The sequence below is a fragment of the Littorina saxatilis genome, linkage group LG6 (genome assembly GCF_037325665.1).
Source record: "Littorina saxatilis isolate snail1 linkage group LG6, US_GU_Lsax_2.0, whole genome shotgun sequence".
NCBI classification, from domain to species: Eukaryota; Metazoa; Mollusca; class Gastropoda; order Littorinimorpha; family Littorinidae; genus Littorina; species Littorina saxatilis.
The window spans coordinates 42,734,307-42,760,440 of NC_090250.1; the positions used below are offsets into that span (position 1 = coordinate 42,734,307).

General features: G+C 47.3%; 1 protein-coding gene across 2 annotated transcripts in view; it reads right to left on the bottom strand.

Moving 5' to 3' along the window:
* Positions 1–26,134, bottom strand: part of LOC138969281 (phosphatidylinositol 3,4,5-trisphosphate 3-phosphatase TPTE2-like) — a 113,064-nt gene that overhangs the window by 10,855 nt on the left and 76,075 nt on the right. For both annotated transcript variants that reach the window (XM_070342037.1, XM_070342038.1), the window contains exons 7-10: positions 18,671–18,731; positions 10,113–10,194; positions 9,417–9,567; positions 1,835–1,915 (exon numbers count right to left, since the gene is read on the bottom strand). In XM_070342037.1, coding sequence (XP_070198138.1) covers positions 1,835–1,915; positions 9,417–9,567; positions 10,113–10,194; positions 18,671–18,731 — 375 coding nt within the window. The remainder of the gene's footprint in view (positions 1–1,834; positions 1,916–9,416; positions 9,568–10,112; positions 10,195–18,670; positions 18,732–26,134) is intronic.

The window sequence follows — 26,134 nt, forward strand, 5'->3', positions numbered from 1 at the left end:
TATTTTCTGGGAGCAAAATGAGGCAAATGTGTAGTTTTGTAATTGAATGTGTAGAATTTCTCGTCGACCTATCACAACAACAAGAACAATGATTGCTACTTTTTGGCTCACGAAGTGTAGCCTATGCGATCGTAACTTTGTCTGTCTGTGCGTGTGTGTGTGCGTGTGTGTGTGTGTGTGTGTGTGTGTGTGCGTGCGTGTGTGTGTATGTCTGTGGTAGAAACTCTAACATTTGAAGACGTCACATTACATTGACGTCACATTATGACGTAAGAGGGTTAGACGTCACGCGAAGGAAGTACTGAAAGTCTCGGTCATTATTATTTTGAGCGCGCCGAGACTTAGTTGGCAGTCGTGTCCTGTAAGTAGGCTACATGCAGACAGATCTAGATCTAGTGTCTCGCTTTCTTGCACAGTTTCACCTATGGTCTTTCTGTGTGTGTGTGTGTGTGTGTGTGTGTGTGTGTGTGTGTGTGTGTGTGTGTGTGTGTGTGTGTGTGTGTGTGTGTGTGTGTGTGTGTGTGTGTGTGTATGTGTGACGGAGTGATTGAGTTTGTGTTACTGTTTGTCGATTTCTTACGTGAGCCTTGAAGGCTTTGCCTCTTGTTACCACATGTATTGATTGACTGACGGAAAAATGGGAATTGCAGACAGTGCAATGAGCATGATGTTTTCCTTTCCGCGAAGACAAGGCATTGGTAGTCCTGATGATATTTTGGCAGAAAGACTTGGTTCGGCGCATTGCTCGTCTTTTTCTTTTTGGTCGGTGGCCTTTCGGAGTCATTTTCTTCACAGTTTTCATCTTCACTTTCGTGTGCTCTGCGTTCAGCCATTGTGTCGAAACGCCCGCATGGTTTGGCAGTAACGCTTTCAGTTGTGCCCGGCATTTGCTTGGAGAAGCCTATTCGGCATTAACAAGCTACAACGCAACGCCCGTGGGCGCTTTACGCGCTGCACGCAGCAAACGACTGCTGGCCGAAAACATGGATTGGAAAATGGATCGGTCAAGGGAGATGAAGAAAATTACGGATTGTGATATGCGTAGCCGAAACAATACCGTTTGCGTGCAGGGACGGGGCGGTGTGAGAGCACAACGGGACAAGGAACAGGTGTAAAGACAAAAAAGAAATTTTTTTTTTATTTTTTAAAATTTTTTTTTAAATACCGTTTGCGTAGAAAACGACAGACTTGCGTAGTTGCGTAGTATATTATTCAAATTCGTAGTTTACTACGCTCAATGTGTAGTGTAAACAGGTCTGTGTAATGTATGTATTTTTAGTAACTGTATTATCGTAGTTCAAATGTGCGGTGTTCTAGTCGACATGTGGTGCTTTGTATACCTTGTGTGTGCGTGGATGTGGAGGTGGACTCTCGGACGTCTTTTTGTTATTGGAATTATGGTTTTTGTTAAATTGTATTGCTGTTGCTGTTGTTGTTGTGTAAGTGAGTTGTGTGTTGGCAGACTTGACTTGACGGATGACTGTTTGCGTTAGTGAGACTGTGATCATACTCATAATAATCATATTCACTTATTTTCTTATGATGTTTTTGTTTTTTATTATGCTTTCTTATTCTTTTGATTGGAAAAGAGTATTGTTACAATGTAGTTTCCATATGGATTAATAAATTTGAGTTGAGTTGAGTTGAGTTGAACAATTAATCCTCATTGCGGTCAAATGAATGTGCAGATCGAACTGGCTGCTCATTAAGAATACTTAAAAAATTCATCCAAAAGGTCAGTTCTAGAACATGAAAAATATCTTTTAATTCATACCTTTACTAGTCTTTGTGCATTGAATTTCATAATGATTATTCTTAACTTAATTGTTCTCACCTGACTCGGAGTCTCCACTCCCTGAAAGGTATTACCTTTGGAAAGGTCTGTCCGTCGTGACCCAAAGTACTCCAGACTGAGCTGAAAACAGATGCACCGAGTTGTAACAGATCAGCACTAGATCCAGTCGTACCAGATCTAGCATTGGATCATAATTGTTTTGTGAGTAAGGTCAATTGATGTTCAGCCCTGACTTTCACTATAGGTTCAAAATCATTTGAGAAAACCTCAAGGTTACATTTTTTTGTTCACAGTGATCAGGGGCCAGTTTCATAACCCAGAAACACAGTCAACCAACTGCAGTTGTCCGAGAGAACCACAGTAATCCGATGTTATCGGGTTTCACGAACAAAATTACAGTCGACGGCCGACTGCGGGTCGTCTCACCGGAAGTCGGCCAAACACGGTGATGCTCTCCCCCCAACACTGTGTTTGGCTTACTGCGGTAAACCGAAAATAAATGTAATTATCCGCAGTCAATGTCAGAATGCTCACACTTTTTTGGATTGTGAGCCAATTCCTTGTGATTGTTCTTCGAAATGTATCTATCATGACGCAGTAATCGAGGAGACAAGTCAGGGTTATGTCTTGAAGACGTCACATTATGGCGTAAGAGGGTTAGACGTCACGCGAAGGAATTACTGAAAGTCTCGGTCATTGTTATTTTGAGCGGGCCGAGACTTGTGTTTTCTTCTAAATCGGCCATTTCCACATGCGAATGAGCAAACGGAAGTGGTAATGTTGCTAAATTTAGCCCTCGACTTGACCATTCGGATTACTGTACAGTCGGTCGACTGCGGTTGTCCGCAGGTGACGGTGATTTGCTCATGAAACGCGCTTTTCGGTGACCCGGCGATCAACCACAGTCTATCGACTGGGCAGTCGATCGACTGTCAGTCGGTTCACTGCTATCTTATGAAACTGGCCCCAGGCCAGCCCGTTGTTCATGTAGACCAACAATGCTCGACTTTACTAAGGCTCACAGATTACAGTAAAACCTGTCTCTAAAGGACACCCTTGGGGTATGGTAATGGTGTCCCTATTAGACAGGTGTCCTTTCTTCACAGGTCTGTACAAGACACTTTTTGTCAATCCTGGAGTATGTATTCCAAAATTTTATAAATAAATTTTAATTTAATTAATATACTTACCCAACTCACATATAGCAATTAACTCTAGTTCAGTGCTGGTTACGCTGTACGCGTCCCCTTGGCAACAAGGGAGACCACTCTAAAAAAGAGAGTGACCAATCCCATAAGGCCAGACCAACTACCGGTCCGACTTCCGTATGCGTGCGCATACGCCGCCATTTGTATCATTCCCATCGAAGCCCAACTCACTCCTTTTTTAGTCCCAAATACCACCACAGCGGGGAGGCGGGAGGGATTAAACGATGTGAGTTGGGTAAGTATATTAATTAAATTAAAATTTATTTATAAAATTTTGGATTAAATTACATAACTATATCCAACTCACATATAGCAGATTGCTACTATAGGTGGTGGTAAGAACCCGAGCACTGGCCTGATTCTCTCCGTCGAGAGAACGTATCAGTGCCTGGAGTTTGTCCACTCGTCTCTGAGAAGGACGAACTGACCAAGCCTGCGTGTCGAACTCCATGCCCAGATACGAAAATCTTTGGGATGGAACCAGTTCCGATTGTGTGCGATTGATCGAGAACCCCAGCTGCGAAGCTTGACTCAGAACCCTCTGAGTATGCAGACCATCGTGAACACCCAAGGGGCTAGCGACAGGCCAAACGGCAGAGCTCTGAACTGATACACTTTGCCCCCCCAGGGGAAGCGGAGCCACTTTCTGTCCGAAACATGAATGAGGATGTGGAAGTACGCGTCTGTTAAGTCCACAGACGTCGCCCAGTCCCCCGGACGCAACGCCTCCCGAACTGAGGTAGCCGTCTCCATGGTGAACCGTATTGTTCGTAAGAACTTGTTCAGAGAGGAAAGATCCAAGACCGGCCTCCAAGCCCCCGAGGCTTTTGGTACTACGAACAGCCGCCCGTAATACCCCGGAGACCTCAGATCTATGACCTCCTCTATTGCTCCCTTGAGCAACAGAGCAGTGACTTCCTTTTGAACAGCATCTCGTGCTTCTTGTTCCTTTGGCGCCCTGCAGGGCGGGATTATCCTGACCAGAGGAGCCTTCTTCTCTGACCAGAGCAGCCGGAACCCCGAACGCACGATCCCAGTAACCCACTTGCTGTCCAGGAAGTGAGGGCCCTGGACGGGCCGCCCGCTACAACAAGCGCGGGGGCTACCGGGACGTGCCGTTCGGGGGAGTTTCATTGAAGGTGAGGCTTGCGCCCCGACCCCCTAGAGCCTCCAAAAGATTGCCCCCTCTTCTGATAGGGCGCTCCGCGGCCCCTACCCCTAGAGGCAAAGGACTGTTTCTGCGCTTTGCCGCCCCCAGAAGAGGAAGCCTGAGGCTTGCTGGCAGCCTGAGTCTGCGTGTTGGACTTGCTATGAGGCTTTTGGAAACCGTGCTGCGCGATGCGCGCAGACCTGCCTACCCCCCCAAAGGTAAATTAGGGAGATCCTCCAAAGCTGGCCGGGGTCCAGGGGCCGCCAAGGCCCCGGTGGGGTCCAGGGGCAACGCCCTGGTGGGGGGTTCAGGGGGGCGAAGCCCCCCGACCGAAAATGGTTTTAAGGATTTATAAAGTGTATTTTGAGGCCTTTCCTAACACCAAATAAATGGGATATGCCTTTTTGAAAAGCTATGAAAAGTACAATAAAACTATAACAGAGCTTGGTTTTCTTTGAGAAGACAGCTCATATGACTGGCCTGGCAGTTGTAATCACATCTACATCAAGTGTATGTATTAAGCAATGGCTTGAAAAAGACAGCATGGGACAGGCAGATAAAATATGTGAACATATTTTAGTGACTTTTCACTCCAGGAAAACCCAATTCATACAGATGAAAACAAGGTCATTCAAGAAATATATGACTAGATTTATTTTGCCAGCTCTTGGATTCAAAATGAATACATTTACGCTCAACAGGGCCATATTTCACAGAGAAGAAAAAGTAATACTGATTGGTGCAGGTGAGAACAAACGTAAGGAATTCAATACCAATATATGAACAATACCGGGTAGCAGACGCCGCAATGAGCAAAATGGGGGCCTTTCGTAGACTTCTCCATGTTTTCCAACTTATAGTACTCGTCTTTCCACTTCTGCCTGTATTTCTTCGATTTCACTTTCTGCTGATGCTCAAATGGTGCTGTCGATTCGTCGTCTGTCTCATGCAGACGTTTCTCAGCTTCTTTACCCGCCATCGCGACAATCCGCGTCAACAGAGCTTCGCAAGTCAAGCTTAGCGATTGGTCGTTGTATCTGAGTAAACCAATCATAACAGCCGAAGCAAAAACGCTTGGCGGCACCGGAAGCTGTACTCAGCCCAGGCGTCTAAAAGCCCAAACCATGTACAACACGGAACAAATTTCGTTTTTTTTTTTTTTTTACAGGATTCATTGATGAAATCGGGAGAATTCAAAGTCTAATCGGGAGGTCGGAAGTAACAGACATAAATCGGGAGTCTCCCGAATTTTTCGGGAGAGTAGGCAGGTCTGTGCGCGCAATCGCAATGTCTCTCGCATCCTGGGTCTCTTTCCTGAGAGCATCAAGAGAAGATTGACCCAGCAGAGCCCCCTCCGAAAAAGGCGAGACCTTCAAACTCTCTATGGTCGCCTTGTCCGAGATCTTACAACCCGCCAAAAAGGCTGACCTCCTAGACAGCACCGCATGGGTGTAAAGCCTTGCCGACAGAGCCATCTACTCTCTCGTCACTTTAGCCAAAGTAGACAGGAGAGTAGTAGCCACAGCAGGAGAAGCGTCGAATCGAAACTCGAAAGGGTCGAGCGAGGACGCAATGGATCGAGAAAGCGACCTCTGTAACGATTCAGAGACAGAGGACAACTCGAGAAGAGACCTTCCAGTCTCCTCTATGGCCAAAAGAGAACCTTCAGTGCAAGGGACAGGCTTGTCCTTCCTGTAGGCATCCTCTCTTAAACCAGCCAGTTCCGGTGAGACCGGAAGCGCACAAGATGGCAAAGCAAAGGATTCGATCAAGTTGACCGGAAACGGATTCAACCTGAAGTTATGCAAAGAGGAAGCAGGACGATCCCCCTCTTTCACAACCCAAGGCAACACTTCCTCCGGAACCTCACCATGCTGAGCCAGCAGAGGAACCGGAGCGTGCCGTTTACCCTTAAGGGTAGATGCCATCTCCACAGCAACAGTCGGCGATTCCCGAAAGCGGAAGTGAGGCTTCTGCTCCCTCGCACACCGGAAATCGTCAAGTGCCGAAAGGGGTGGGGCAAGATTCATCTTACTTTCCACCACCCCTTCCGGGAAGAACTTATGCGCTGCTTCCGCCGCCAGTGCCACCATGGCCGGGAGCTTGAAGGGCAAGTTCGGTTGGGTGTCCCCCGGAACGGAAGGAGCACCCTCGTCAGTATCTCCGTCCTGCTCTTGAAAGCAGTCCGGAAACTGACCCTCGGACACACCGTGTTCCGCCCAAGGATCATCACTGACAACTTCCTGCCCCCCGGGCGGAAAAGGACGCAGCCGCTCGCCGGCACTCTCTATGAGGAGCGGATCGAGAGCCTTATCCTTTCGCTGATCAGGGCCCAGACCCGCAACCGACCCCATGCCAAGGCAGGAGGGGCCAGCCGCAGTATCTGAGTTTTCGCGGGGCAACTTTCGTTGGCACGCTACTCTCTCCTGACCACGCACACCGCTTTCGCCAGAGAACCCAGCTACTCGCGGTGTCAACATACCTTTGTCATGTGAGGGCACATTCAGCAAAGACACCCAGCGTGAGCCGCCATCCTGCGAGGCATGAACCTCTGCCTGAGTCACAGTAGCAGAAGGACGGGCGAAAGTAGAGGTGGAAGTCAAAGGAGACAACCGGATCCTGCCAAGAGAACAAACATCCGAAACACCGGAAGGGAGGGAACGAAGTTCCTCCCTAGTAGAGGACAACTCCGACGCTAACGTCGAAACTTGCGCACTAAGCGTCAACAACAGAGAAGCTACGTCTGCGGCAGCTAAACCTGGGCAAGCCCTGGCATCCGAAACACCGGAGGCCGAGCCAGAAACATTATCTTTATCTAAGGCAACGTTAGACAGAGAGGGGCTAACAGTCTTGTCAGCCAAAACGGGTGACTTAGCGGAAGACGAATCGGAAGTCAAAGACGCGTCAAGTCCAGCGTTCTTAGACCTTCGCGAAGATTTCCTAGCAGGAGTCGCATCAGCCGGGACCTGTCTCGAACTGAGCTTCTTCAATGCACTGTCTTTGAGTGCAGCTTCCGCCATTACAACAACAAACTCACAAAAATTTTCAGTCAAAAAATTTATAAGTTCGAAAGCAGCAACAAAACGTCGCTAAAGTTGCGATAAATCAGAAAGATCTCACCCCACACAGCATAGGAACAGGTGTAAAGCTTCAGGCGGTACCAAGGGGCGAATCCGAAGTCCTAAGACCAAGGTGAAAAGCTGACAACAGCAGGAGCGTACGTAAATGCGACCAGACCCTTGGATCGCTGAGAGTGGAATGATACAAATGGCGGCGTATGCACACGCATACGGAAGTCGGACCGGTAGTTGATCTGGCCTTATGGGATTGGTCACTCTCTTTTTTAGAGTGGTCTCCCTTGTTGCCAAGGGGACGCGTACAGCATAACCAGCACTGAACTAGAGTTAATTGCTATATGTGAGTTGGGTATAGTTATGTAATTTAATTATTTTTCAACACAAAACACAAGGTAAAAACTTAAATAGAATTACCAGATCATTGTACAAGGCACAGATTGAGGGCGGTGACAGGAATTAAAACAAGATTAAATCAAATTGAATTGAATAGTGTTCATCAAGACGATTTGAAAAAGTCCTAGATGCCTGTTAGTTTGGCTCGTCCAGCTTCCCTGGATTGAACATGAGACTCACTGAAAATGTGAGTAAACAAATGATACATGTAGCAAACAACAACAACAACACCCCCCCCCCCCCCCCCCCCACCCTCCACCTACCCCGTTCCCTACACACACTGTGCATTCAAACTTACGCACGTCGGACGTCACAAAGCTAAAAATAGCTGACTCTTCATCGGTTGTTCAATGACAACGGGAAATTCCGCAGTGTGTCTCGACCAAATTGGGTAAGCTCTTGTTTCATTCAGTTTTTGCAGTCTCAGCATAAATGCATGGAACAGAAATTTAGCTGTGTTAACTATTATTTCCTTCGAACGATTGCTTACAAAGACTGAGAGAGAGATCGAAAGAGAGATTAGTAGGAGGGGGGAAGGGGGGAGTGGTAAATGATAAATGCTTGCAGTGCAAAACCACTCCCATACCACGTTGTTCAGGACTTCATATTGTGTTTTCCGACGTTTCAGTTTTTTTGTCGCTTCATGCCCCTGACTCCCACTCCTTCATCACGTCTTCTTTTTCCGATTTGATCCTCGTGATCTGTGTTTTACCACATCCCATCTCCTTCGCCACATCTCGGCATGATTGGGCGCTATCTAGTTTTTTCAAGGCAGCGACACGCTGCTCTAAAGTCAACGCTTTTCTTATTCCTGCTAGAGATTCCATTTTCAAACACAGTACTGTTGCTTTTGGTTGTGACTGTATCCACAATGCGGAAAAGGAAAGTGAGCGAAAGTGAGCGAAGCGAAAGTGAGTGAGCGAAAGTGAGTCTCCATCTAAACAAGCCACTGATTGGTCAGAAAAGGGACAGGACAACCAATCAACAACCATTTGTGCTACGGCTACGGCTGCTGAGCACTGACCTGCATAACAGTCGAGTTTTCGAAGTTGCGTTTTTATGTACGTAGTCAATCAATCAATCAATGAGGCTTATATCGCGCATATTCCGTGGGTACAGTTCTAGGCGCTCTGCAGTGATGCCGTGTGAGATGAAATTTTATACGGCCAGTAATTGCAGCCATTTCGGCGCATATTTACCTTTCACGGCCTATTATTCCAAGTCACACGGGTATAGGTAGACAATTAGTAACTGTGCCTAAGCAATTTTGCCAGGAAAGACCCTTTTTGTCAATCGTGGGATCTTTAACGTGCACACCCAATGTAGTGTACACGGGGGGTGTTCAGACACCGAAGAGAGTCTGCACACAAAGTTGACTCTGAAATAAATTTCCGCCGAACCTGGGATCGAACTCACGCTGACAGCGGCCAACTGAATACAAATCCAGCGCGCTACCAACTGAGCTATATCCCCGCCCCGTAGTGTCCGTTTGTGACAGTGTTTACACTTTCTACGGTCCGAAAAATCGTGTCCGCGTCTGTAAGTGGCATGTGTCCGTCCGTTAAAGGTTAGTTATTGTTGAAATCGTGTTCGTTCCATGATAAACTGTCTGTATGTAGCAGGTGGCCGTTACAACAAGGGTCCGCTAGACTCAGGTTTTACTGTACTCAGGTAAGCAAAAAAGTAACAAAGGTAACACTTGATAACTTCTCTCTAAGACACAGCCAGTCTATTTTGAGCTCAGAGGAAGAAGACAATCTGTTTTCTAGCAGACAACCTGACAACATCATTACCTTTGCTTCCTCAAAGAGACCACACTCAATGAGCCAGACACAAATCATGGTCCCTGTGCGCCCCTTGCCGCCTTTACAGTGGATAGCTATCACGTTTTCTGGATCTGCCTCCATCCACTCCCGGGTTTTGTTTGCAAAGTCCAGCATCTCCCTGGCAACATATCAAATTCACAAATCAAACATTTGACAACTTACATTTCTATCAATGTTAATCATCCATGAAATTATTCATGCAGCAAATTAATGACCTGAATGTAAAATTGCAAGTAACTATCCGGTAAAAACGTTTTGTAAGTTTTCCAAAAATGTACTGGAAAAAAGTTGCATTCAGGAGATGGATTACTGCCGCGTGTCATCCCATCTCATATCTCAATAAGTGACGGGCGCAATGACCTAGTGGATAAGATGCCAGCCAACTACGTTGAAGGTCACGTGTTCGAATCCCGACCGAGCCTGGTGTTCGAAGGGTGGAGATTTTACCGATCTCCCAGGTCAACTTATGTGTAGACTGGCTATATTAGTGTCTTATCCACGATAAACTCACAAATACTCTGCATGCTTCCCATGTAAGCAGGGAATGGCTGCCTAAAACAGTCATACACGAAAGAAAAAAACCTCGTGCAAAAAACATGATTGTAGGTGGGAATCTCATTCCATGAACACAGAAGAAGAAATATCTCAAGCCCTTTCACTCACTGGGCTTTTGGGACATTGTGGTCATCAATGAAAATCCTCTCCACATTGTTGTCAAACAGGGTCTCATCGTAGCAGCGCTCACCTGTGGACAGTCAAATCTGGTATTGGTGACGTATCTACCTTTTGTGTGTAAGTGTGTATGTGTGTGTATTTCGAAAATTTTTAATTAAATTTTCATTTGATTAATATACTTACCCGAGTCACATATTAGCATTGACGCAGTCGAGATGCTAGGTTGACTGAAAAACGCTATCCCGTCTATAGTATAAGGGAAGCAACCCAAGCAAAAAAGTAGCAAGCTTGCTACCCTGGGTTGCCTCCCGTAGCGTGCATCACGCCACAGATCTCGTACCCGATACGAGACACCCTCATTCGACTTCTAGAATACAAAGAAACTAAAAGCGGGGAAGGTGGGAGGGAATTACCTATGTGACTCGGGTAAGTATATTAATCAAATGAAAATTGAATTAAAATTTTTCGATTAAATTACATATTCTTACTCCGAGTCACATATTATTAGCAGATAACTCCAACAAGGTGGTGGGTAAGATCAAAAAGTTCAAACTCACTCTAAAGTTCTGGAGAGACAAAAGCCAGCTGCCGCCAAGGAAGGAATAGGCCGAGACCCATCCTGACAGAGGGCAGCAATGTCTGCAGAACCTGATAAGACAAAATCCTAGCGCCAGAAGCTGTGCGCAGGACATCATCCAAACCCCATAGGCCAAAAAGGCCAAGGAGGAGGCCCAGGCCCTGGAATGAGCTCGGGCCGAGCCGAGGGAAAGATAGCATAAGCTATGACAAGGCGGAGGGCAAGAAAATCCCTTGCCAAGAAACTGGCCCACTGCCAAAAGTCAGGAAAGGATCCCGTGAGAAAGCAACCACTGACTCACTCTAAACCCTTGCCAGGAACTGGCCCACTGCCAAAGGACAGAAACGGACCGAGAACCACCCTGATTGACAGCCGAGATGTCTCTCAGGCAAGAAATGCGAAAGACGACCTCAGAGAGCCAGTAAGCTGTGCCCAGCACTTCTTCCAATCTTCTGAACCGTAAAACAGTCCGGAAAAGGACCCCAGTCTTGGATAAACCCGACCAAGTAGAGGGAAGGACAAGCTGCCCCCCCCCCCCCTTTAAATGGAAGGAAATGCTAATGGCCTGGAAAAGATCCGTGCGTAAGGTTGCCGGCTAAGCCCTGAAAAGGACCGACCCTCACGGAGACCATAAGGCAACCATGCCAAAGTAAGAAAACTTTGGGATGGAGTGAGGCCCAAAAGGCCGTTGAGAGAACAGTCAGCTCCGGAAGAGTGACCAAACTCCAAACCGGAAAGAGAGAGACGCCTGAGTATCAAGTACCAGGGTCCAACTCAATGAGCAAAACTCAAGGGAGACGGTCACCGGTCGTCCCCTGCCCATCCCTGCGAAAGCAGAGAGAGGGGTAAAAAAGGGGACGAAGCGACCTAAGGTAGTGCATAAGCACCGCAAATGCGGACCCGCAGTGGCCAAATCCTAATGTGACCGGAGACCGGAAACAAAATGACAAAAGCCAGCGTGATCGCAGAGCAGACTGCTTGTAGGTAATTGAAAATGAATAAAAAAACCCGAAACAGAAAGGACAAAGCTGGTAAGAAAGACGGAAAACCGTGAAGCGAACCAGCCGTCAGCCTCCCGAGACCAGAGTTCTCAGTAATAGTCATAGTTGCAAGTGAAAAAGGGGTGACCAGGCCGGAAGCCCAACCCAGCAGAAATCGTCCCAACTCACATCATGCAAGCATGATGGAGAAGAGGAAGAGACGAAATCCGCAGTCACAAGAACCAATTGCCAAAGTCGCAACACGACAGGCAGGAGACTATAACACAGGCTAAGGCCGAGAGCCTTGCTGCCCGTAGGCCGGCCATTGCACCAAAGTACTCAAAGTACACAGGCACAGTAAGAAACCAAAAGTTTCGGCCGCCGAAAAAGATGCTGGCCTAGAGGCCAGCACCGAGAAAACTGGAACATTAGCTAGACCTCTGCCCAAAAAGGGGAGGAGTAGCCAAAAAACCTGAGAAAAAGTGACAAGCCAAGAATGACTTCTCAAACATGCAATGCCCAGACAATGCACCCTCAGGAAAATCTGAATGTTACTTCCGAGGCCAACTCAAGTGAACCTTAAGTTTGGACGAAACACCAGAACGCGTCTGATCGCTAGAGAAAGACAAAGTCAGACTCGGCGAAAGACAAACCTGGACCGAGTCCAGAAGCTCGTGGCAAGAGAAAACGGGGAAGCCCAAAGGCAGAAACCCCCTTTTAAACGGAAATCGACCTCTCAGCACCCATACGCTGGGAAAGAGAAAGAATGTCGAAGCCCGAAGCCACAAGCACAAGGAAAGCAACAACCACCACCTCCAACGGATGAAATGGCTGTTGCTCCCGCCGAGGCTAAAACCCCGAAGCCCTAAGGCCGGCTGTTGTTTCAAAAACCCAGCGTACCTATGACGGCTGTGAAAGAAACAATCTCACCTGAGCTGAGGACGTAGGCCGCTTAGGCTGAGTCCGCTTAGGTATAGCCTGCCTAGGAGCGGCCTGCATTTGCTGCTTTCAAATTGAAGCTCAAAAGAAGGGAACCGCTGTTCTCCGTTGGTCTCAATCCCCTGCTTCTGGCATGAGAGGCCAGGCTGCCGGAGAGAGACCGTCCACCAAGGATGACGAACTGAGAATGTTCCTTGTCGACTCCTCAGAAAACCGGGAGTGGGCAAGAAACAAGTCCCTTCCGCACGAGACCGCATGGAAATAGTGCAGAGAGGACAGCCTCATCTGTGCCTCGTTCACCCTTGTAAGTGTGGAGAGGAGTGAGACACTTCCTCCGCGTCCTGCCCTTTACTAAGGGGAAAGGGCGCCAAGGAATCTGCCAGAGCGCGAGAAAGCGCCCGCAGGAGAGTCTCGGAAATGGAACTGAGTTCCAAAAGTTGTCAGCCCCCTTCCTCAGAGAATAGGAGATTCTGCCCATAGAGCGGCAGAACCGAATCCTTCCTCAACGGCTTCGTAAGAAGCGAAAGAAGATCCGGCGTGACCGGAAACGGTGCACGCGGACGGGGAAAGGCCAACAGGCGGCTACGAGACGACCCTGGCCAAGGCAACTTCCTCTGGTCCGCTAAGGGCACGAAGGAGGAAGCCTGCGCAGGAGCAGCAAGGCATTCCGATGCCGGCTCCGAAGCTGAACCCTGAGGAACCAGCAACGAAACCGACGCCGGAGGCCACCCCCTGTCGAAGAGGGGGGCTCGGCGAAAAGGCAAAAAGGCGAAAAGCTACAAAGGGCGATTCTTCAAACCAGAAGTAGCTGCTTCCTCTTTGCCACCCGAAGTCCTTCCTGTTGGCAATCGATTGTGCTCATTCCCTAACTGAGGGGAGGATGAGAGGAATCAAAAACCAAGGAAAGTGGGAGAGAGGAGCTAGCGGCCACCACCGGAGTGTGTGGATGCTGCTGTCCCAACAGAGGCAAGAAGCCTGTATGCCCATAGGGCAAGCCTTGTTCGAAATTCACCGGCGACCAAACGGAAGCAGCGGGAACTGAACCGGAAAATCCGGGAGGAGCCGGAAGTGCGGCAGCAACAGCAGCGCTATGCCAAAGCTGGTGCTGAGCCACCTACGAGCTGAAGCTCGGAACCCAAAGGTAGGCCGTAGGCCAGAACCGGAAGTGACAGTAACCTGTGCACTACCCGCTTGACCTACCCTCCTGCCAAGGCCGGAAGCGAAGCTGCCGGAAATGGCTGCCGTGCAAAGGGCAAAGCTCAAACCGGAAAGGGCCATGGGCTGCCCACACACCGATGAACTAACATTTCCAGCCGGAGCCGGAAGAGAAGCTGTCGCGAACGACTGCTTACGTATAGCGCAGCTCAAGCAGGATGGGATCATTATTTGTCCACCTTCCAACGAGGCACTACTTCCGTGAACCGGAAGTGCCGCTGTCGCGTACGACTGCCGACGTAAGGCAAGGCTCGAACCGGATGTGACAGTAGCCTGTGCACTAACCAGTGAACCTACACTTCCGGTCGGAACCGGAAGAACAGCTGTCGCGGGCGACCGCTGTCATAGGACAAGGCTCGAACCAGACGTGACAGTAGTCTGTGCACTAGCAAGTGAACCTCTACTTCCGGCCGGAGCTGGAAGCGGCTGCCGCGAACGACTGCTGACGTAAATTCGGAAGCTGGCCAGAGCCGCCGAAGGCAGCTGCTCCTCGCACACGGACCCGAAGTCCGAAACGCCACCTGAAGGGGACGGCTCAAAGCCAAAAGAACCCGACAAATGACGCTGCGAGGGAAGGCCGTAAGCCGAACGCCCATCCTGTTGGCCATCGATGAAACTCGCACCCCTGACTAAGAGGAAGATGAGAGTCACCAACAACCGAAGGCAGCTGAAGAGAGGAGCTAGCGGCCACCACCGAAGTGGGTGGCTGCTGCTGTCCCAACAGAGGCAAAAAGCCTGTATGCCCAGGAGAACCACCGTATTCGAAATTCACCGGCGACACAACGGAAGCAGCGGGAACCGAACCGGAAAAGCCGGGAGGAGCAGGGAGTGCAGACGCAACAGCAGAACTATGCCATAGCTGGTGCTGAGGAGTCTGCAAGCCACAACCCGGAAGCCCTAGGCCGGAACCGGAAGTGACAGATGACTGTGCACGACCCGTTTGACCTACATTTCCTGCCCAGGCAGGAAGAGCAGCTGCCGGAAACGGCTGCTGTAGCAGGGCAAGGCTCGAACCGGAAGGGACCATGGGCTGTCCGCAAACCAGTCTTCTTCTTCTTCTTGGCGTTCGCAGAGGTTACACAATCAGTCCAGCACTGGTGATAAATGTTGTCGTTTTCTCCAACTCCTGTCGACTGCCGTATAGTTTGGTCTGCAAGGGAGTTGGTGACGGCCACACTTCTTTTCGTTCCTCATCTAGTAAGGGACATCGCTGTAAGATGTGTTCCGCTGTTTGGTCCTCTTGACCGCAGGCACAGGTTGGTGATGGCGCCAGCTTGAACTTTCGGTTCATGTGAGCATTGAGCCTGTTGTGGCCAGTACGCAGCCTGATGAGGTTGACTTGCTGCTCTCTGGACATTGTGTGGTAGTCATCTCTGTTTGTCCTTGGCCTCATCAATGCCTTGATGATTGTCTTCTGCTCACTAAAGCTGACACTGTTTTCAGGTTGGTCTTCCACGGCTCCTTCTTTTGCCAGCTCATCTGCCCTTTCATTTCCTGGTATCCCACAGTGTGCTGGTATCCACTGGAGGACAACTCTTCTGGTTTGTCTGACCATCTGTAATGCTTTGGCCAGCTGTGGGAGTTTGTCGTTCTCTAGGGCCTGAAGGACTGAAAGGGCGTCCGAGAGGAAGACAACTTGGTAGCAAGGGTCTGTGGAGTCCTGAACCAAGGAGGCGGCCTGCATGAGAGCTTCTGCTTCTGCTTTATAGTTTGTGCAGTGTTTGCCAGTGGCAACGCTGGATGTAGCTGTATGTCCCCCAGGGAACTGGATGAGAATGCCTGCACCTCCATTGAGCACGGCGTTAGTTGCTGATCCATCGGTGTATACATGGATCCACGCCTCTTTTGGGTACTGTTCGTCGATCAGGGCTAAGGTGAGTGCCTGTCGAGCTGTGTCATTCTGATCTTCTCCTGAGGTAACATGTGGAACACTGGTGCAGATCTGGATGCCTGGTTTCTCTGTTGCCTTGGGGGTTTCCTCTTCTTCTTGAGTCAGAGGTAGAGTGTTCTGTGGAAGGACTTCCCTGTACTGTCGAGAAAGTCTCTTGCTCTCGTGTACAAAACTGCTCCGTTTAAGCCGGTTCTTGGTGAGGTTGCTCAGTCTGTGCTTCATGGGGTGGTCGGGTAGGCACTTGAGCTTCTCGGCCTGTACCATAGTCTTGGCTTCTCTTCTCTGAGAGAGGGGTTGGATGGTGGTAAGCTTCTCCATTTCCTTGATGGGCGTGGATTTCATTGCACCGGTGATGAGTCGGAGGGCCTGGTTTTGCACACGGTCAAGGGTCTGCAGGTTTGTCTTGGCTGAGGTTAACCACGCTGTGGAGCCGTACTCGAGGTGGGGTCTGATTGTTCCCTGGTATACTGTCTTCAGTATCTTCTCGTTCGCTCCCCAGGTGGTACCTGCCAGCTTCCTGAGTATGGCTAGCTTGCGCCGGGCCGCAAACCAGTGAACCAACACTTCCGGCCGGAGCCGGAAGCGAAGCTGCCGCAAGCCCTAGGCCGGAACCGGAAGTGACAGATGACTGTGCACGACCCGTTTGACCTACATTTCCTGCCCAGGCAGGAAGAGCAGCTGCCGGAAACGGCTGCTGTAGCAGGGCAAGGCTCGAACCGGAAGGGACCATGGGCTGTCCGCAAACCAGTGAACCAACACTTCCGGCCGGAGCCGGAAGCGAAGCTGCCGCGAACGGCTGCTTACGTAAAGCGCAGCTCGAACCGGATGGGACCATGGTCTGTCCGCAACCAGTGAACCACCACTTCCGGCCGGAGCCGGAAGGAAGCTGCCGCGAACGACTGCTTACGTAAAGAGCAGCTCGAACCGGAGGGGACCATGGTCTGTCCGCAACCAGTGAACCACCACTTCCGGCCGGAGCCGGAAGGAAGCTGCCGCGAACGACTGCTTACGTAAAGCGCAGCTCGAACCGGAGGGGACCATGGTCTGTCCGCAACCAGTGAACCACTACTTCCGGGAACCGGAAGTGCAGCTGCCGCGGACGGCTGCTGCGAGCACATACCTTGTGTCGACCGTATCCCCCAAAGGGACCTGCTCAGGTGCACTCCCGCAAGCGGAAGCCACCGAGCGCCGGCCAAGAAGAGAAACGCCTCCCTGTGCACGGACTCCAGAGCCATCACAGAAGCCAGCAGGCTGGACAGGTGATCAGGAACAAAGGAAGCCAACGACCGAGGGTCGCACACCCCCGGGAGGGAGGCAGAGCTGGAAACAGGGTCCGTCCGCGACATTTCTGTACGAACGAGCGTCCGAATTTCTGGAATCAAAGAAGACAAAAGGCTAGCAACAAGAGCGCCAGCCTCCGGCGCAGGTACAGGGGTAGAAACGGCCGTGGTAGCGGCCACACCCGCCGCCCGCGAGCCAGACGAAGTTTCCTCCGGAGCCTAAATAGGCACAGGAAAAACGAAGTTAGTCTTCGGGTCAGAAACGTGAACCGTGGGGTTCCTAGCAGAAGAGGTGGAAGCCGAGGACTTAGGTTTAACAGGGCCTTTGCCCCCAACCTCGGCCTTAGCCGCTCGCTTTTCTCACTATCAGACATGCTGTCACACGAGAAAAACAAACTACTGAAAATACACAAGTCTCTAGGACGTAAAACTTCAGCAGAATAAACTAGCACTAACGTACCAGCTACAAGCAGCTACCAATGCTACTGGTAAACGCTCAAAGTCCGTAGCACGGACCCAAACTAACCAGCAAAAAAAAAAAAAAAAACACCACGTGTAAGCGAAAAATGGCGACCAAAATGGCGGCCACAGCAACAAACTACTGAGCAAAATTCGTAAGTCCGCGGACGGAAAAATTCTCAGCAGAATGACAATGCAAACAACAACAAAAAGGAACAATCTCACCGCTAGAAACAGCTAAGAGCAGACGGGGAGCCGAGGCCGGTAGGTGTCAAGCAGACAGCAAAACCGGCCTAGGAGCGAAATCAAGCACGACCTGTCTCTCTGGCTGAAAGATGTCGAATGAGGGTGTCTCGTATCGGGTACGAGATCTGTGGCGTGATGCACGCTACGGGAGGCAACCCAGGGTAGCAAGCTTGCTACTTTTTTGCTTGGGTTGCTTCCCTTATACTATAGACGGGATAGCGTTTTTCAGTCAACCTAGCATCTCGACTGCGTCAATGCTAATATGTGACTCGGAGTAAGAATATGTAATTTAATATATATATATATATATATATATATATATATATATATATATACAGTGGCCAACCCCTTTTAAGACCTCTACAAATCCGAGAAAGATCAGGTCTAAAACAGAGGGTGTCTTCAATGAGGAGACTATATAGTTACTGAGGTTAATTTTTGTTATAAACAGACAATCTCTTAAAAACAAATTTTAAAATCCCTTAACAACAACAACAAAGACAACAACACAAGGGTCTTAGAAGGGGCTTCCATGAGTGTGTGTGTGTGCGTATGTGTGTGCGCGCGCTTCTTGTCCATAGAAAATGTACACTCCATGTGTGCGTGTACACATGCACACAAAGCGTTGCATTTTTATTCAATCCCTGACTGACATATTGCTTTCAAACTTTGAGAACACATTTAACACACATGAGGCTTACATCTGTAAAATAATATGGTACTCTTCAATCGACTTGATGGCATATAACTTTGGAGACAGCTTGATGCATGTAACACTGTAAAATTAAATACATGTACCCCAAAATAATTAAAGACAAAGAAGATTGAGAGAAATAAGAAAATAAAGTCAATTTTGTCAACTTTTTCTTGAGGAGTTCAAAGTACATCTGCAGTTTTGAAATGATAAACTGCTTGTAGTTATACACACATACTTTGTTCTCAGAGGGAACACAACTTACTACATAAGTTGAATATCTTGTAGTGATCTTTATGCTTTGTGTTGAAAAACCTGGCAACTTCCTGAAACAGAAATAGTGCACAAGTTTCTTTTATCCACACACACACACACAAAAACCAAACACAGTCCTCGACTTGGGATTCAAAAGTCTCAAGTTTTACTGAAATCACAAAGGCCAAACAAAAATATATATATGTTGGTTTAGGGTAACATGACCAACACAAATAGGTCGGCTTTTTAACAATTTTTATTTCTTATTTTTAGTCTTGGTATGGTTTGCAAAATGTGCCAGAGGTTGTTTTGGGGGGATTTGTTTTGAGAAATGACAAAAAAGTTTTAGGGTCGGCGGGAAAAAATTGGGTTGGTCGGGTTATTACCCTAAACCAACATATATTTTTGTTTGGCCTAACAGCAAGCAAACCTGTGGGATATACCTACTTTAAAGTGCTGCTTTTGATTATCAAAATGCACACACAGAGTTAAATTCAGCTGAATCTGACTTTGAAATTTAATTTAACCCTAAATGCCTTGACATTACATCCCAGACCGCCAGGCACGATACCGTCAGCATGCGCAGGTACATTTCTATGCCAGACCTGATCTTGCCTTTAAGTTTACCAACCAAAACAAAGCTTGGTCAGTTGAAGCGAATGGGTTTCTGAGGCATGATGGTCATATCATGGGATGGAGTACAAATTCTATAAAGAGAGACCTAAAAATATCGCTGTTCCAACTCATTCACAACTTGCTTGTGGGAAAATGGTGACCTTGATTTCAGACGATACATTGTTGGATTTAAACTGGTGTAGAACTGGAAGATAAACTTAGTGAAATAATAGTTTATGAAATGGAAAACGATGCCTGCTTGGATGGTTGAAATGAAACTGAACGCACTGCATTTTTTCACCATGACAATACAGCTTCATCAATCCCCGCGACAAGGCAATCTGTCACTTTTCTCTTCCAAAACAAAGTGAAATAGACAAGCCAGAATAGCGCGGTAGCGAATTGCGCTAAGTAGAAAAGCGCGGTTTTCTATATCCTTTATAACTTTCTGAGCTTGTTTTTAATACAACATATCATATCTCTGTTTTTTGAATCAGGAAAAGGTAAAAAAATAAGATGAAATCATTTTTAAATCGATTTCATAAATTTTAATCGTAGTACCGGTAGTCTAATCAATCTATTTTCATTCATGGTGATCTCTTTCATTGAGTAAACAGGACATATGTATTTAATTTTTAGATTCAGAATTTGATGAATACGATGCAATCAATTTTAAATCTGTTTGCGAAAAATTGATTTTAATGACAACTTTAAGGCGATGTGAGGCACTAAAATTACCAAAAATAAACTTGGAGAATACATGGAATAACTTATTTTCTGGGTAGTTATTGAAGTGACTAATTTTGACGGGCGCTGTGGCGGGGTGGTAAGACGTCAGCCTCGTAATCGGAAGGTCGAGGGTTTGAATCCCGGCCGCGGCCGCCTGGTGGGTTAAGTGTGGAGATTTTTCCGATCTCCCAGGTCAACTTATGCGCAGACCTGCTAGTGGCTTATATCCCCCTTCGTGTGTACACGCAAGCACAAGACCAAGTGCGCACGAAAAAGATCCTGTAATCCATGTCAGAGTTCGGTGGGTTATAGAAACACAAAAATACCCCGCATGCTTCCTCCGAAAGCGGCGTACTATGGCTGCCTAAATGGCGGGGTAAAAACGGTCATACGCGTAAAATTCCACTTGTGCAAAAACACGATTGTACGTGGGAGTTTCAGCCTGTGCACGAACGCAGAAGAAGAAAGAAGAAGAAGTGACTAATTATAACAAGAAATGAGAAATATGTGAATACTAAAGGACACAGACTGCCGTTGCTATGGAGACTCGGGCTTAAACAGCGCCATATTGGATTTTTAGGAAACGGTTTCAGTCAGTAACATATCATACATCAGAAATGCATTATATTTGGCACAAAGACACACATGACTTATATTTACAATCATATAGAACGATATTTTGACAAAAGACTACTGTTGAATTTAAATACATTTTTGAAATAAGGATTAATGAATATATGCGGTCAGAAATTCATTAATCCTTATTACAAACATGTATTTAAATTCAACTGTAGTCTTTTGTCATCCTTGTGCCAAATATTATGCATTTCTGATGTATGATGTTGCTGTAAAACCATTTCCTAGAAATCCAATATGGCGGCTGTTTCCATAGCAACAGCAGTCTGTGTCCAATAGTATTCAAATTTTTTTCATTTCTTTTTATAATTAAGTCACTTCAATAACTACCCAGAAAACTAGGTTATTCCATGTATTCTCCAAGTTTCATTTTACTGCCTGCCGCACATTGCCTTAATTAATGAGCAACCTCATGAATTGAAAATTTTAATAATAAGTTTTAATTTGATTATATACTTACCCAACTCACATAGCAATTTCACTTCAGTTTAGTGCTAGGACGCTGAAATCGTCACCTTGGTAACAAGGGGAGGTAACCCTAAAAAAAAGCTACCCTGACCCTATAACAGGACAAAGTCACGCGTGACTTCCTGACCTTGCCGCCATCTTGGAATCATACGATCGATAGCGAACAGAAAAACCGCCTCCTTTTTTTAGGACCCCATAAAACCCTCAAAAGCGGGGCAGGTGGGAGGGTATCCACTATGTGAGTTGGGTAAGTATATAATCAAATTAAAATTTATTTTCAATTAAATTACATTCTTATCCCAACTCACATATAGCAGATTGCTAATAAAGGCGGTGGGATGCTCAATCTATGAGCTAGGCAAAAAATATGCCCTGCTGCAACCATTGCCGGAAGCGCATTAGAACCGTAACGCCGCGTGCTGGAAAAGCCACGCAGGTAAAGGTTGATAGAGAGCTCCTACGATATCCAGTAGACGGAGTCAAGGCCTTCGGAATATCCTGCTGATTTTAACACCAACGTAGATAAGACCCTGTCTACCCTTGTGATCAAAAACGATAAGAGTAGTTTTGCTTATGAACTTTTAAACCTCTTGTGAAGGACAGGAAGGAGCATCAGTGAGATATAACTGGTCAGATTCATAACAATGGATCGCCTATGGCGAGAATCTTATAAAGAGGAAAACTATAAAAACCATCAGAGATGGTTGTCCTAATTGTTGATGCCTGACTAAGAAGTCTGGCCGGAAACCGAGTGAGGTAGAGAGCCTCCATTGAAACCTACATAACACTGTAAGCCAAAGAGTGTGTGAATCCCGCTACCTCTGCGCGCTGCAGCTAGGAGAAAAGGAAGAACGTTTCACGTAATGCTTATCAACTCAACTCAACTCAACTCAATTTTATTAATCCATATGGAAATTACATTGTAACAATAATTATTTCCAATCAAAAGAATAAGAATGCATAATAAAGAAACATCATACGAAAATAAATGAGTATGATAATAATGAGTATGGTCACAGTCTCACTAATGCACACAGTCATCCGTCAAGTCAAGTCTGCCGACACACCACTCACTCACACAACAACAACAGCAACAGCAATACAATGTAACAAAAACCATAATTCCAATAACAAAAAGACGTGTAAGAATCCACATCCAGGACCACGCACACACAAAGTATACAAAGCACCACATGTCGACTATTACACTACACATTCGAACACCCTTTTGAGAAAAAACGTAATAGAAAAACTAAGGTAATACAGTTACTAAACATACATACATTACAGATAACCCAGCAACAGAGCACAGCATCAATTATGACAGAGAAACATGATAGAGGCCTCTAACATGTGACTGGTTGAAAGCATGGATAGCTCTGGGAACAAAAGAATTGCGGAAACGTGACGTTCTAGCAACCAGAGCCCTCAGTCAATGCGTCGAGAGTCAAATTCAGGTTTCAGTGGGTGTGTCTCGTCAGCCAAAACTGAGGTCAGTCGGTCAGTCAGTCGTCTCTGGCACACTGATTCAATGGTCTCCTGTTTTCTGCCTGCAACAGATCCAGCCCTCTTGACTAGCTTGTCCAGCCTGTCACTATCCTGCATATGTCAACACGCTACCAACAGTGGACAGATAGAACATCTGCAGGATGTCATCACGAACAGAGAACGATCTAAAGGCTAGCAGAATGCAGCAGTTCAAAACCTGTGAGGCATCGAAAACTCCGAAACCAAAAGACTCAGACTTGTCTTGCTGTGATCTTTTGTATTGATCCCTATCCAGTCTATGGTCTCCCTGTGAAAAGAGACCTGTCATCTATAATGTGAGCTAAACAAGTCACACTGACAAGATTAGGGAGAAGCATAACCTAATTCACGTAAGGGCCCATGTTCTATCGAACAGTCTGGACAGAGCCCAAAAGAGAATAGTCCAAGATACAAAAACACCCCCCCCCCCTTTGTCTTTACCTTACTGCCTTATCTCAAAAGGCTAATGAGTGAGGAGGAAGGACCCGTTTGCGAGAGTGTGACAGAATGTCACTGATCCTTTCAAAGAAAAGGCTGAAGCTCTGATAGGAAATCAAGCACCAGAGAAGACAACCGTTGTCCTCAATGGCTAAGGGAGTGGTATCAGTGAGAGCTAAGTACCCATCTCCCTACACAGTGGCTTGAAATAAAGAGGGCGAACTTCTGTTAACCAGAAATGAATCCCTCGCGGGAGCAAAGTACTGCTGAATTTGAGTGTGAGTAAACGGCAGTACAATAGCTGAAGCCATAAGGCCACAGCTTGAAAGTTAGAAAGAATGCCTGAAAGGCCCATATTCAAAACGGTCACCCATCCCGGTAGTAACCGAGACCGATGACGCTTAACCTCGGTGGTCAGAACGAGACCGAGTTGCAGCCTTTTGCTGAAAAACGATAAAGAATAAGCCGAGGCTGCAAAGATGAGGGTAAACTTTCCCTATTGCAAAATCAGGAGTGAAACGTAGGGAGTATTGAAAACCTGATTGCATGCTAGTACTAAGTTAGCCCAGCCCGCAATTGGGAAAGACACGTGAGGGTATCAGTAACCCGATCCGCTCTCAGACTAAGCTCCTATCGCTACCCATCCCGAGAGAGGGGTGCGTGAGCGTCTTTAAATTTTCAGTTTCCCGATGACCGTAATGCTAGAGGCATTACATGTAGTTAGTTCAAAAACCTTGAGAGAATAACCTCAAAGTAAGAGAACTGGCCTAGGGATAGAATAAGGCTTCCGTATAAAACCAAGGTTTCCTTAACTAGTAAATCAAGTGCTAGAAAGCTTAAGTTGGGAAAAAACCGCTGAGGGGAAGGTAAGTTGTACCCTCCCTCTGCCCTTTGAGCGAAATTGGCTCAGCCTAAATTGACGCTTAGAAAAGCGTGCAGAAAGACCTGAGAAAGTAACCAAAGCTGAATCCCTGAAATGGAAAACCGAGATTCAACCTTCAGATAAAAAGAGGGGTAGGCGCGGTAAAGCCGGACGCCTGTATACCATAATACTGTGACACGTGTGACGTCACTTCGATGGCCTAGCTGAGAAGGCTAGAGAATCAAACAGGGTGAACAAATGCGTACTATTCTGCGATGTAGGAGAAAACTCCTAGCACATTGCAAATTTAAGAAAAATCCAGGGGCCGTCGCAGTGAAGGCTACAACGAGAGTGTAGCCTGTTAACTTGTGGGAGAAAACCCTGCGAGGCGTAATGCCAAAGTAGAAACACTGACCTCAAGGAATGTGATTCTATTTATTGCTGGCAAAAACATAAAAAAAACTCACTGTCTTTTGCGTGTGGGAGAAAAACAACCCCAATGCTAAAAACTTCTGTGCCAAACCTAAGTTTAGCCACATGATGGTGTTTTAGTTCTTTCCGTAACCTCTCAGAAAGAAAAGCTGAAACTAAAGGGCCGACCACATCAATGGACGCCGTTTTACGCTCTATGCGCCGCAGGCCGTTTTGTGCGTCGCGCGGGAATTGCTGAGTGGCCACACATCGACGATTTTTTTCACAACGCGGTATCAGTGGAGCGGGTCTCCTGACAAGAAGGTTCAGTTGCATTCGACTGCCGCGCCGCGAGCAGCTGACGTCATCGCTCTGGTTTGCTCTGATTGGTCAAATTTCCGTCGTTCTATGTCTGTGTCATAGAAATTAGAACACGCGCTATTCTTCTGCAAATAACGCTTCGCGATCATGGCACGCTGCGGCGCTCCCACGTGGGCCGTTTTGAGCATAAGTCAAATGTGGACAGGGTCGGCCGGGAGTGTGTGGTCGGCCCTTTAGGGATTTCTGCGAGTCCTTTGTGCTGCGCAGCGAAAGTCGCTGACAGAAGCCACTGCCTCAAGAGGTAGGCTTAGCCGGAAAAGTTCCGACTGAGAGGTTACGAACAGTGGCTCAGTGAGCCTAAAGATTTTGAGTCAGAATGTGAGCCAGTAATTTGGACATGTTCTGGCGATTTGTCGGAAACCAAAGCTTATGACTCTAATGAGAAAGCGCGATTCCGTAAACCGTAAAAGCTGACATTGTTTTAACAGCTTGCCTTGTTTTTCGCCACTGAGGCGAAAAATTAGCGGCCTTAGCAGCTTCATCCGAGAAGGTGAAAAATAAGAGGTATGCCGCACCATAGATGGGCGTACATACCGCAAAGCTGCCTAAGACAGAGGGTCTAACCCTATGTGTGTTTGCTTAGCTTCGTTATCTTGCCTAATTTGAGGCAAAATGTGGCAAGCTGACGCAGTTCACGGCTTCTCACCAGAAGATGGAGAGGAATGCACCATAGCATAGACGTGCGAACACTCCCCTGATGAACCACAAAAAGCAAAGAGCGGAGTAGATCCGCCTCTTACTTGTAACCTGAGCCAAGCGATGGCTGACCAATCAAGCAAACCTCTGTGAAAGGAAAAGACTAAAGTGACTCAAAGGTAACTTTAAATCTTGGATCCTAGAGGGAAAGGAGAACCTGCACGCGTGCACGGAATGTGCCAAGAAAAGCGCTGGGAGGCTCCGCTGTTCAATAGACTTTAGCCAAAGCGGCTAGAAGCGTCATGACATCCATCTCCCGTGCGTCACGACGAAACTCGAAGTTGACAAGAGCAGAGAAGATAGAGCGCGATAAAAAATCTTCGCAAAGTTTCCGAAAGAGAGGATAACTTGAAAAGATCATGTGCTTATTCCCTCAGAGACAAGAGAGAGGACTCAGTATAACATACTGTTCTACTGTAGCCATCTTCCCTAACAGAATAGTGACATCTTTCTCTACCGCATCGTCACGAAACTTGAATGGGTCTAATGACGACGCGATCGATCTCGACAGAGATCTCTGCAAAGTCTCAGAGAGAGACGATAACTCAAGCAAGCGTAAGCCAGTCTTCTCCAAAGACAAAAGAGAATTCTCCGTAAACGGGACTACTCTGTCTCTGCTGTATCCAACTTGCCAAAGGGCTGCAAGTTCCGGTGTGACCGGAAAAGTGGAACGAGGCAAGGCAAACGAGTCAAACAAATTGACTGAGTTAT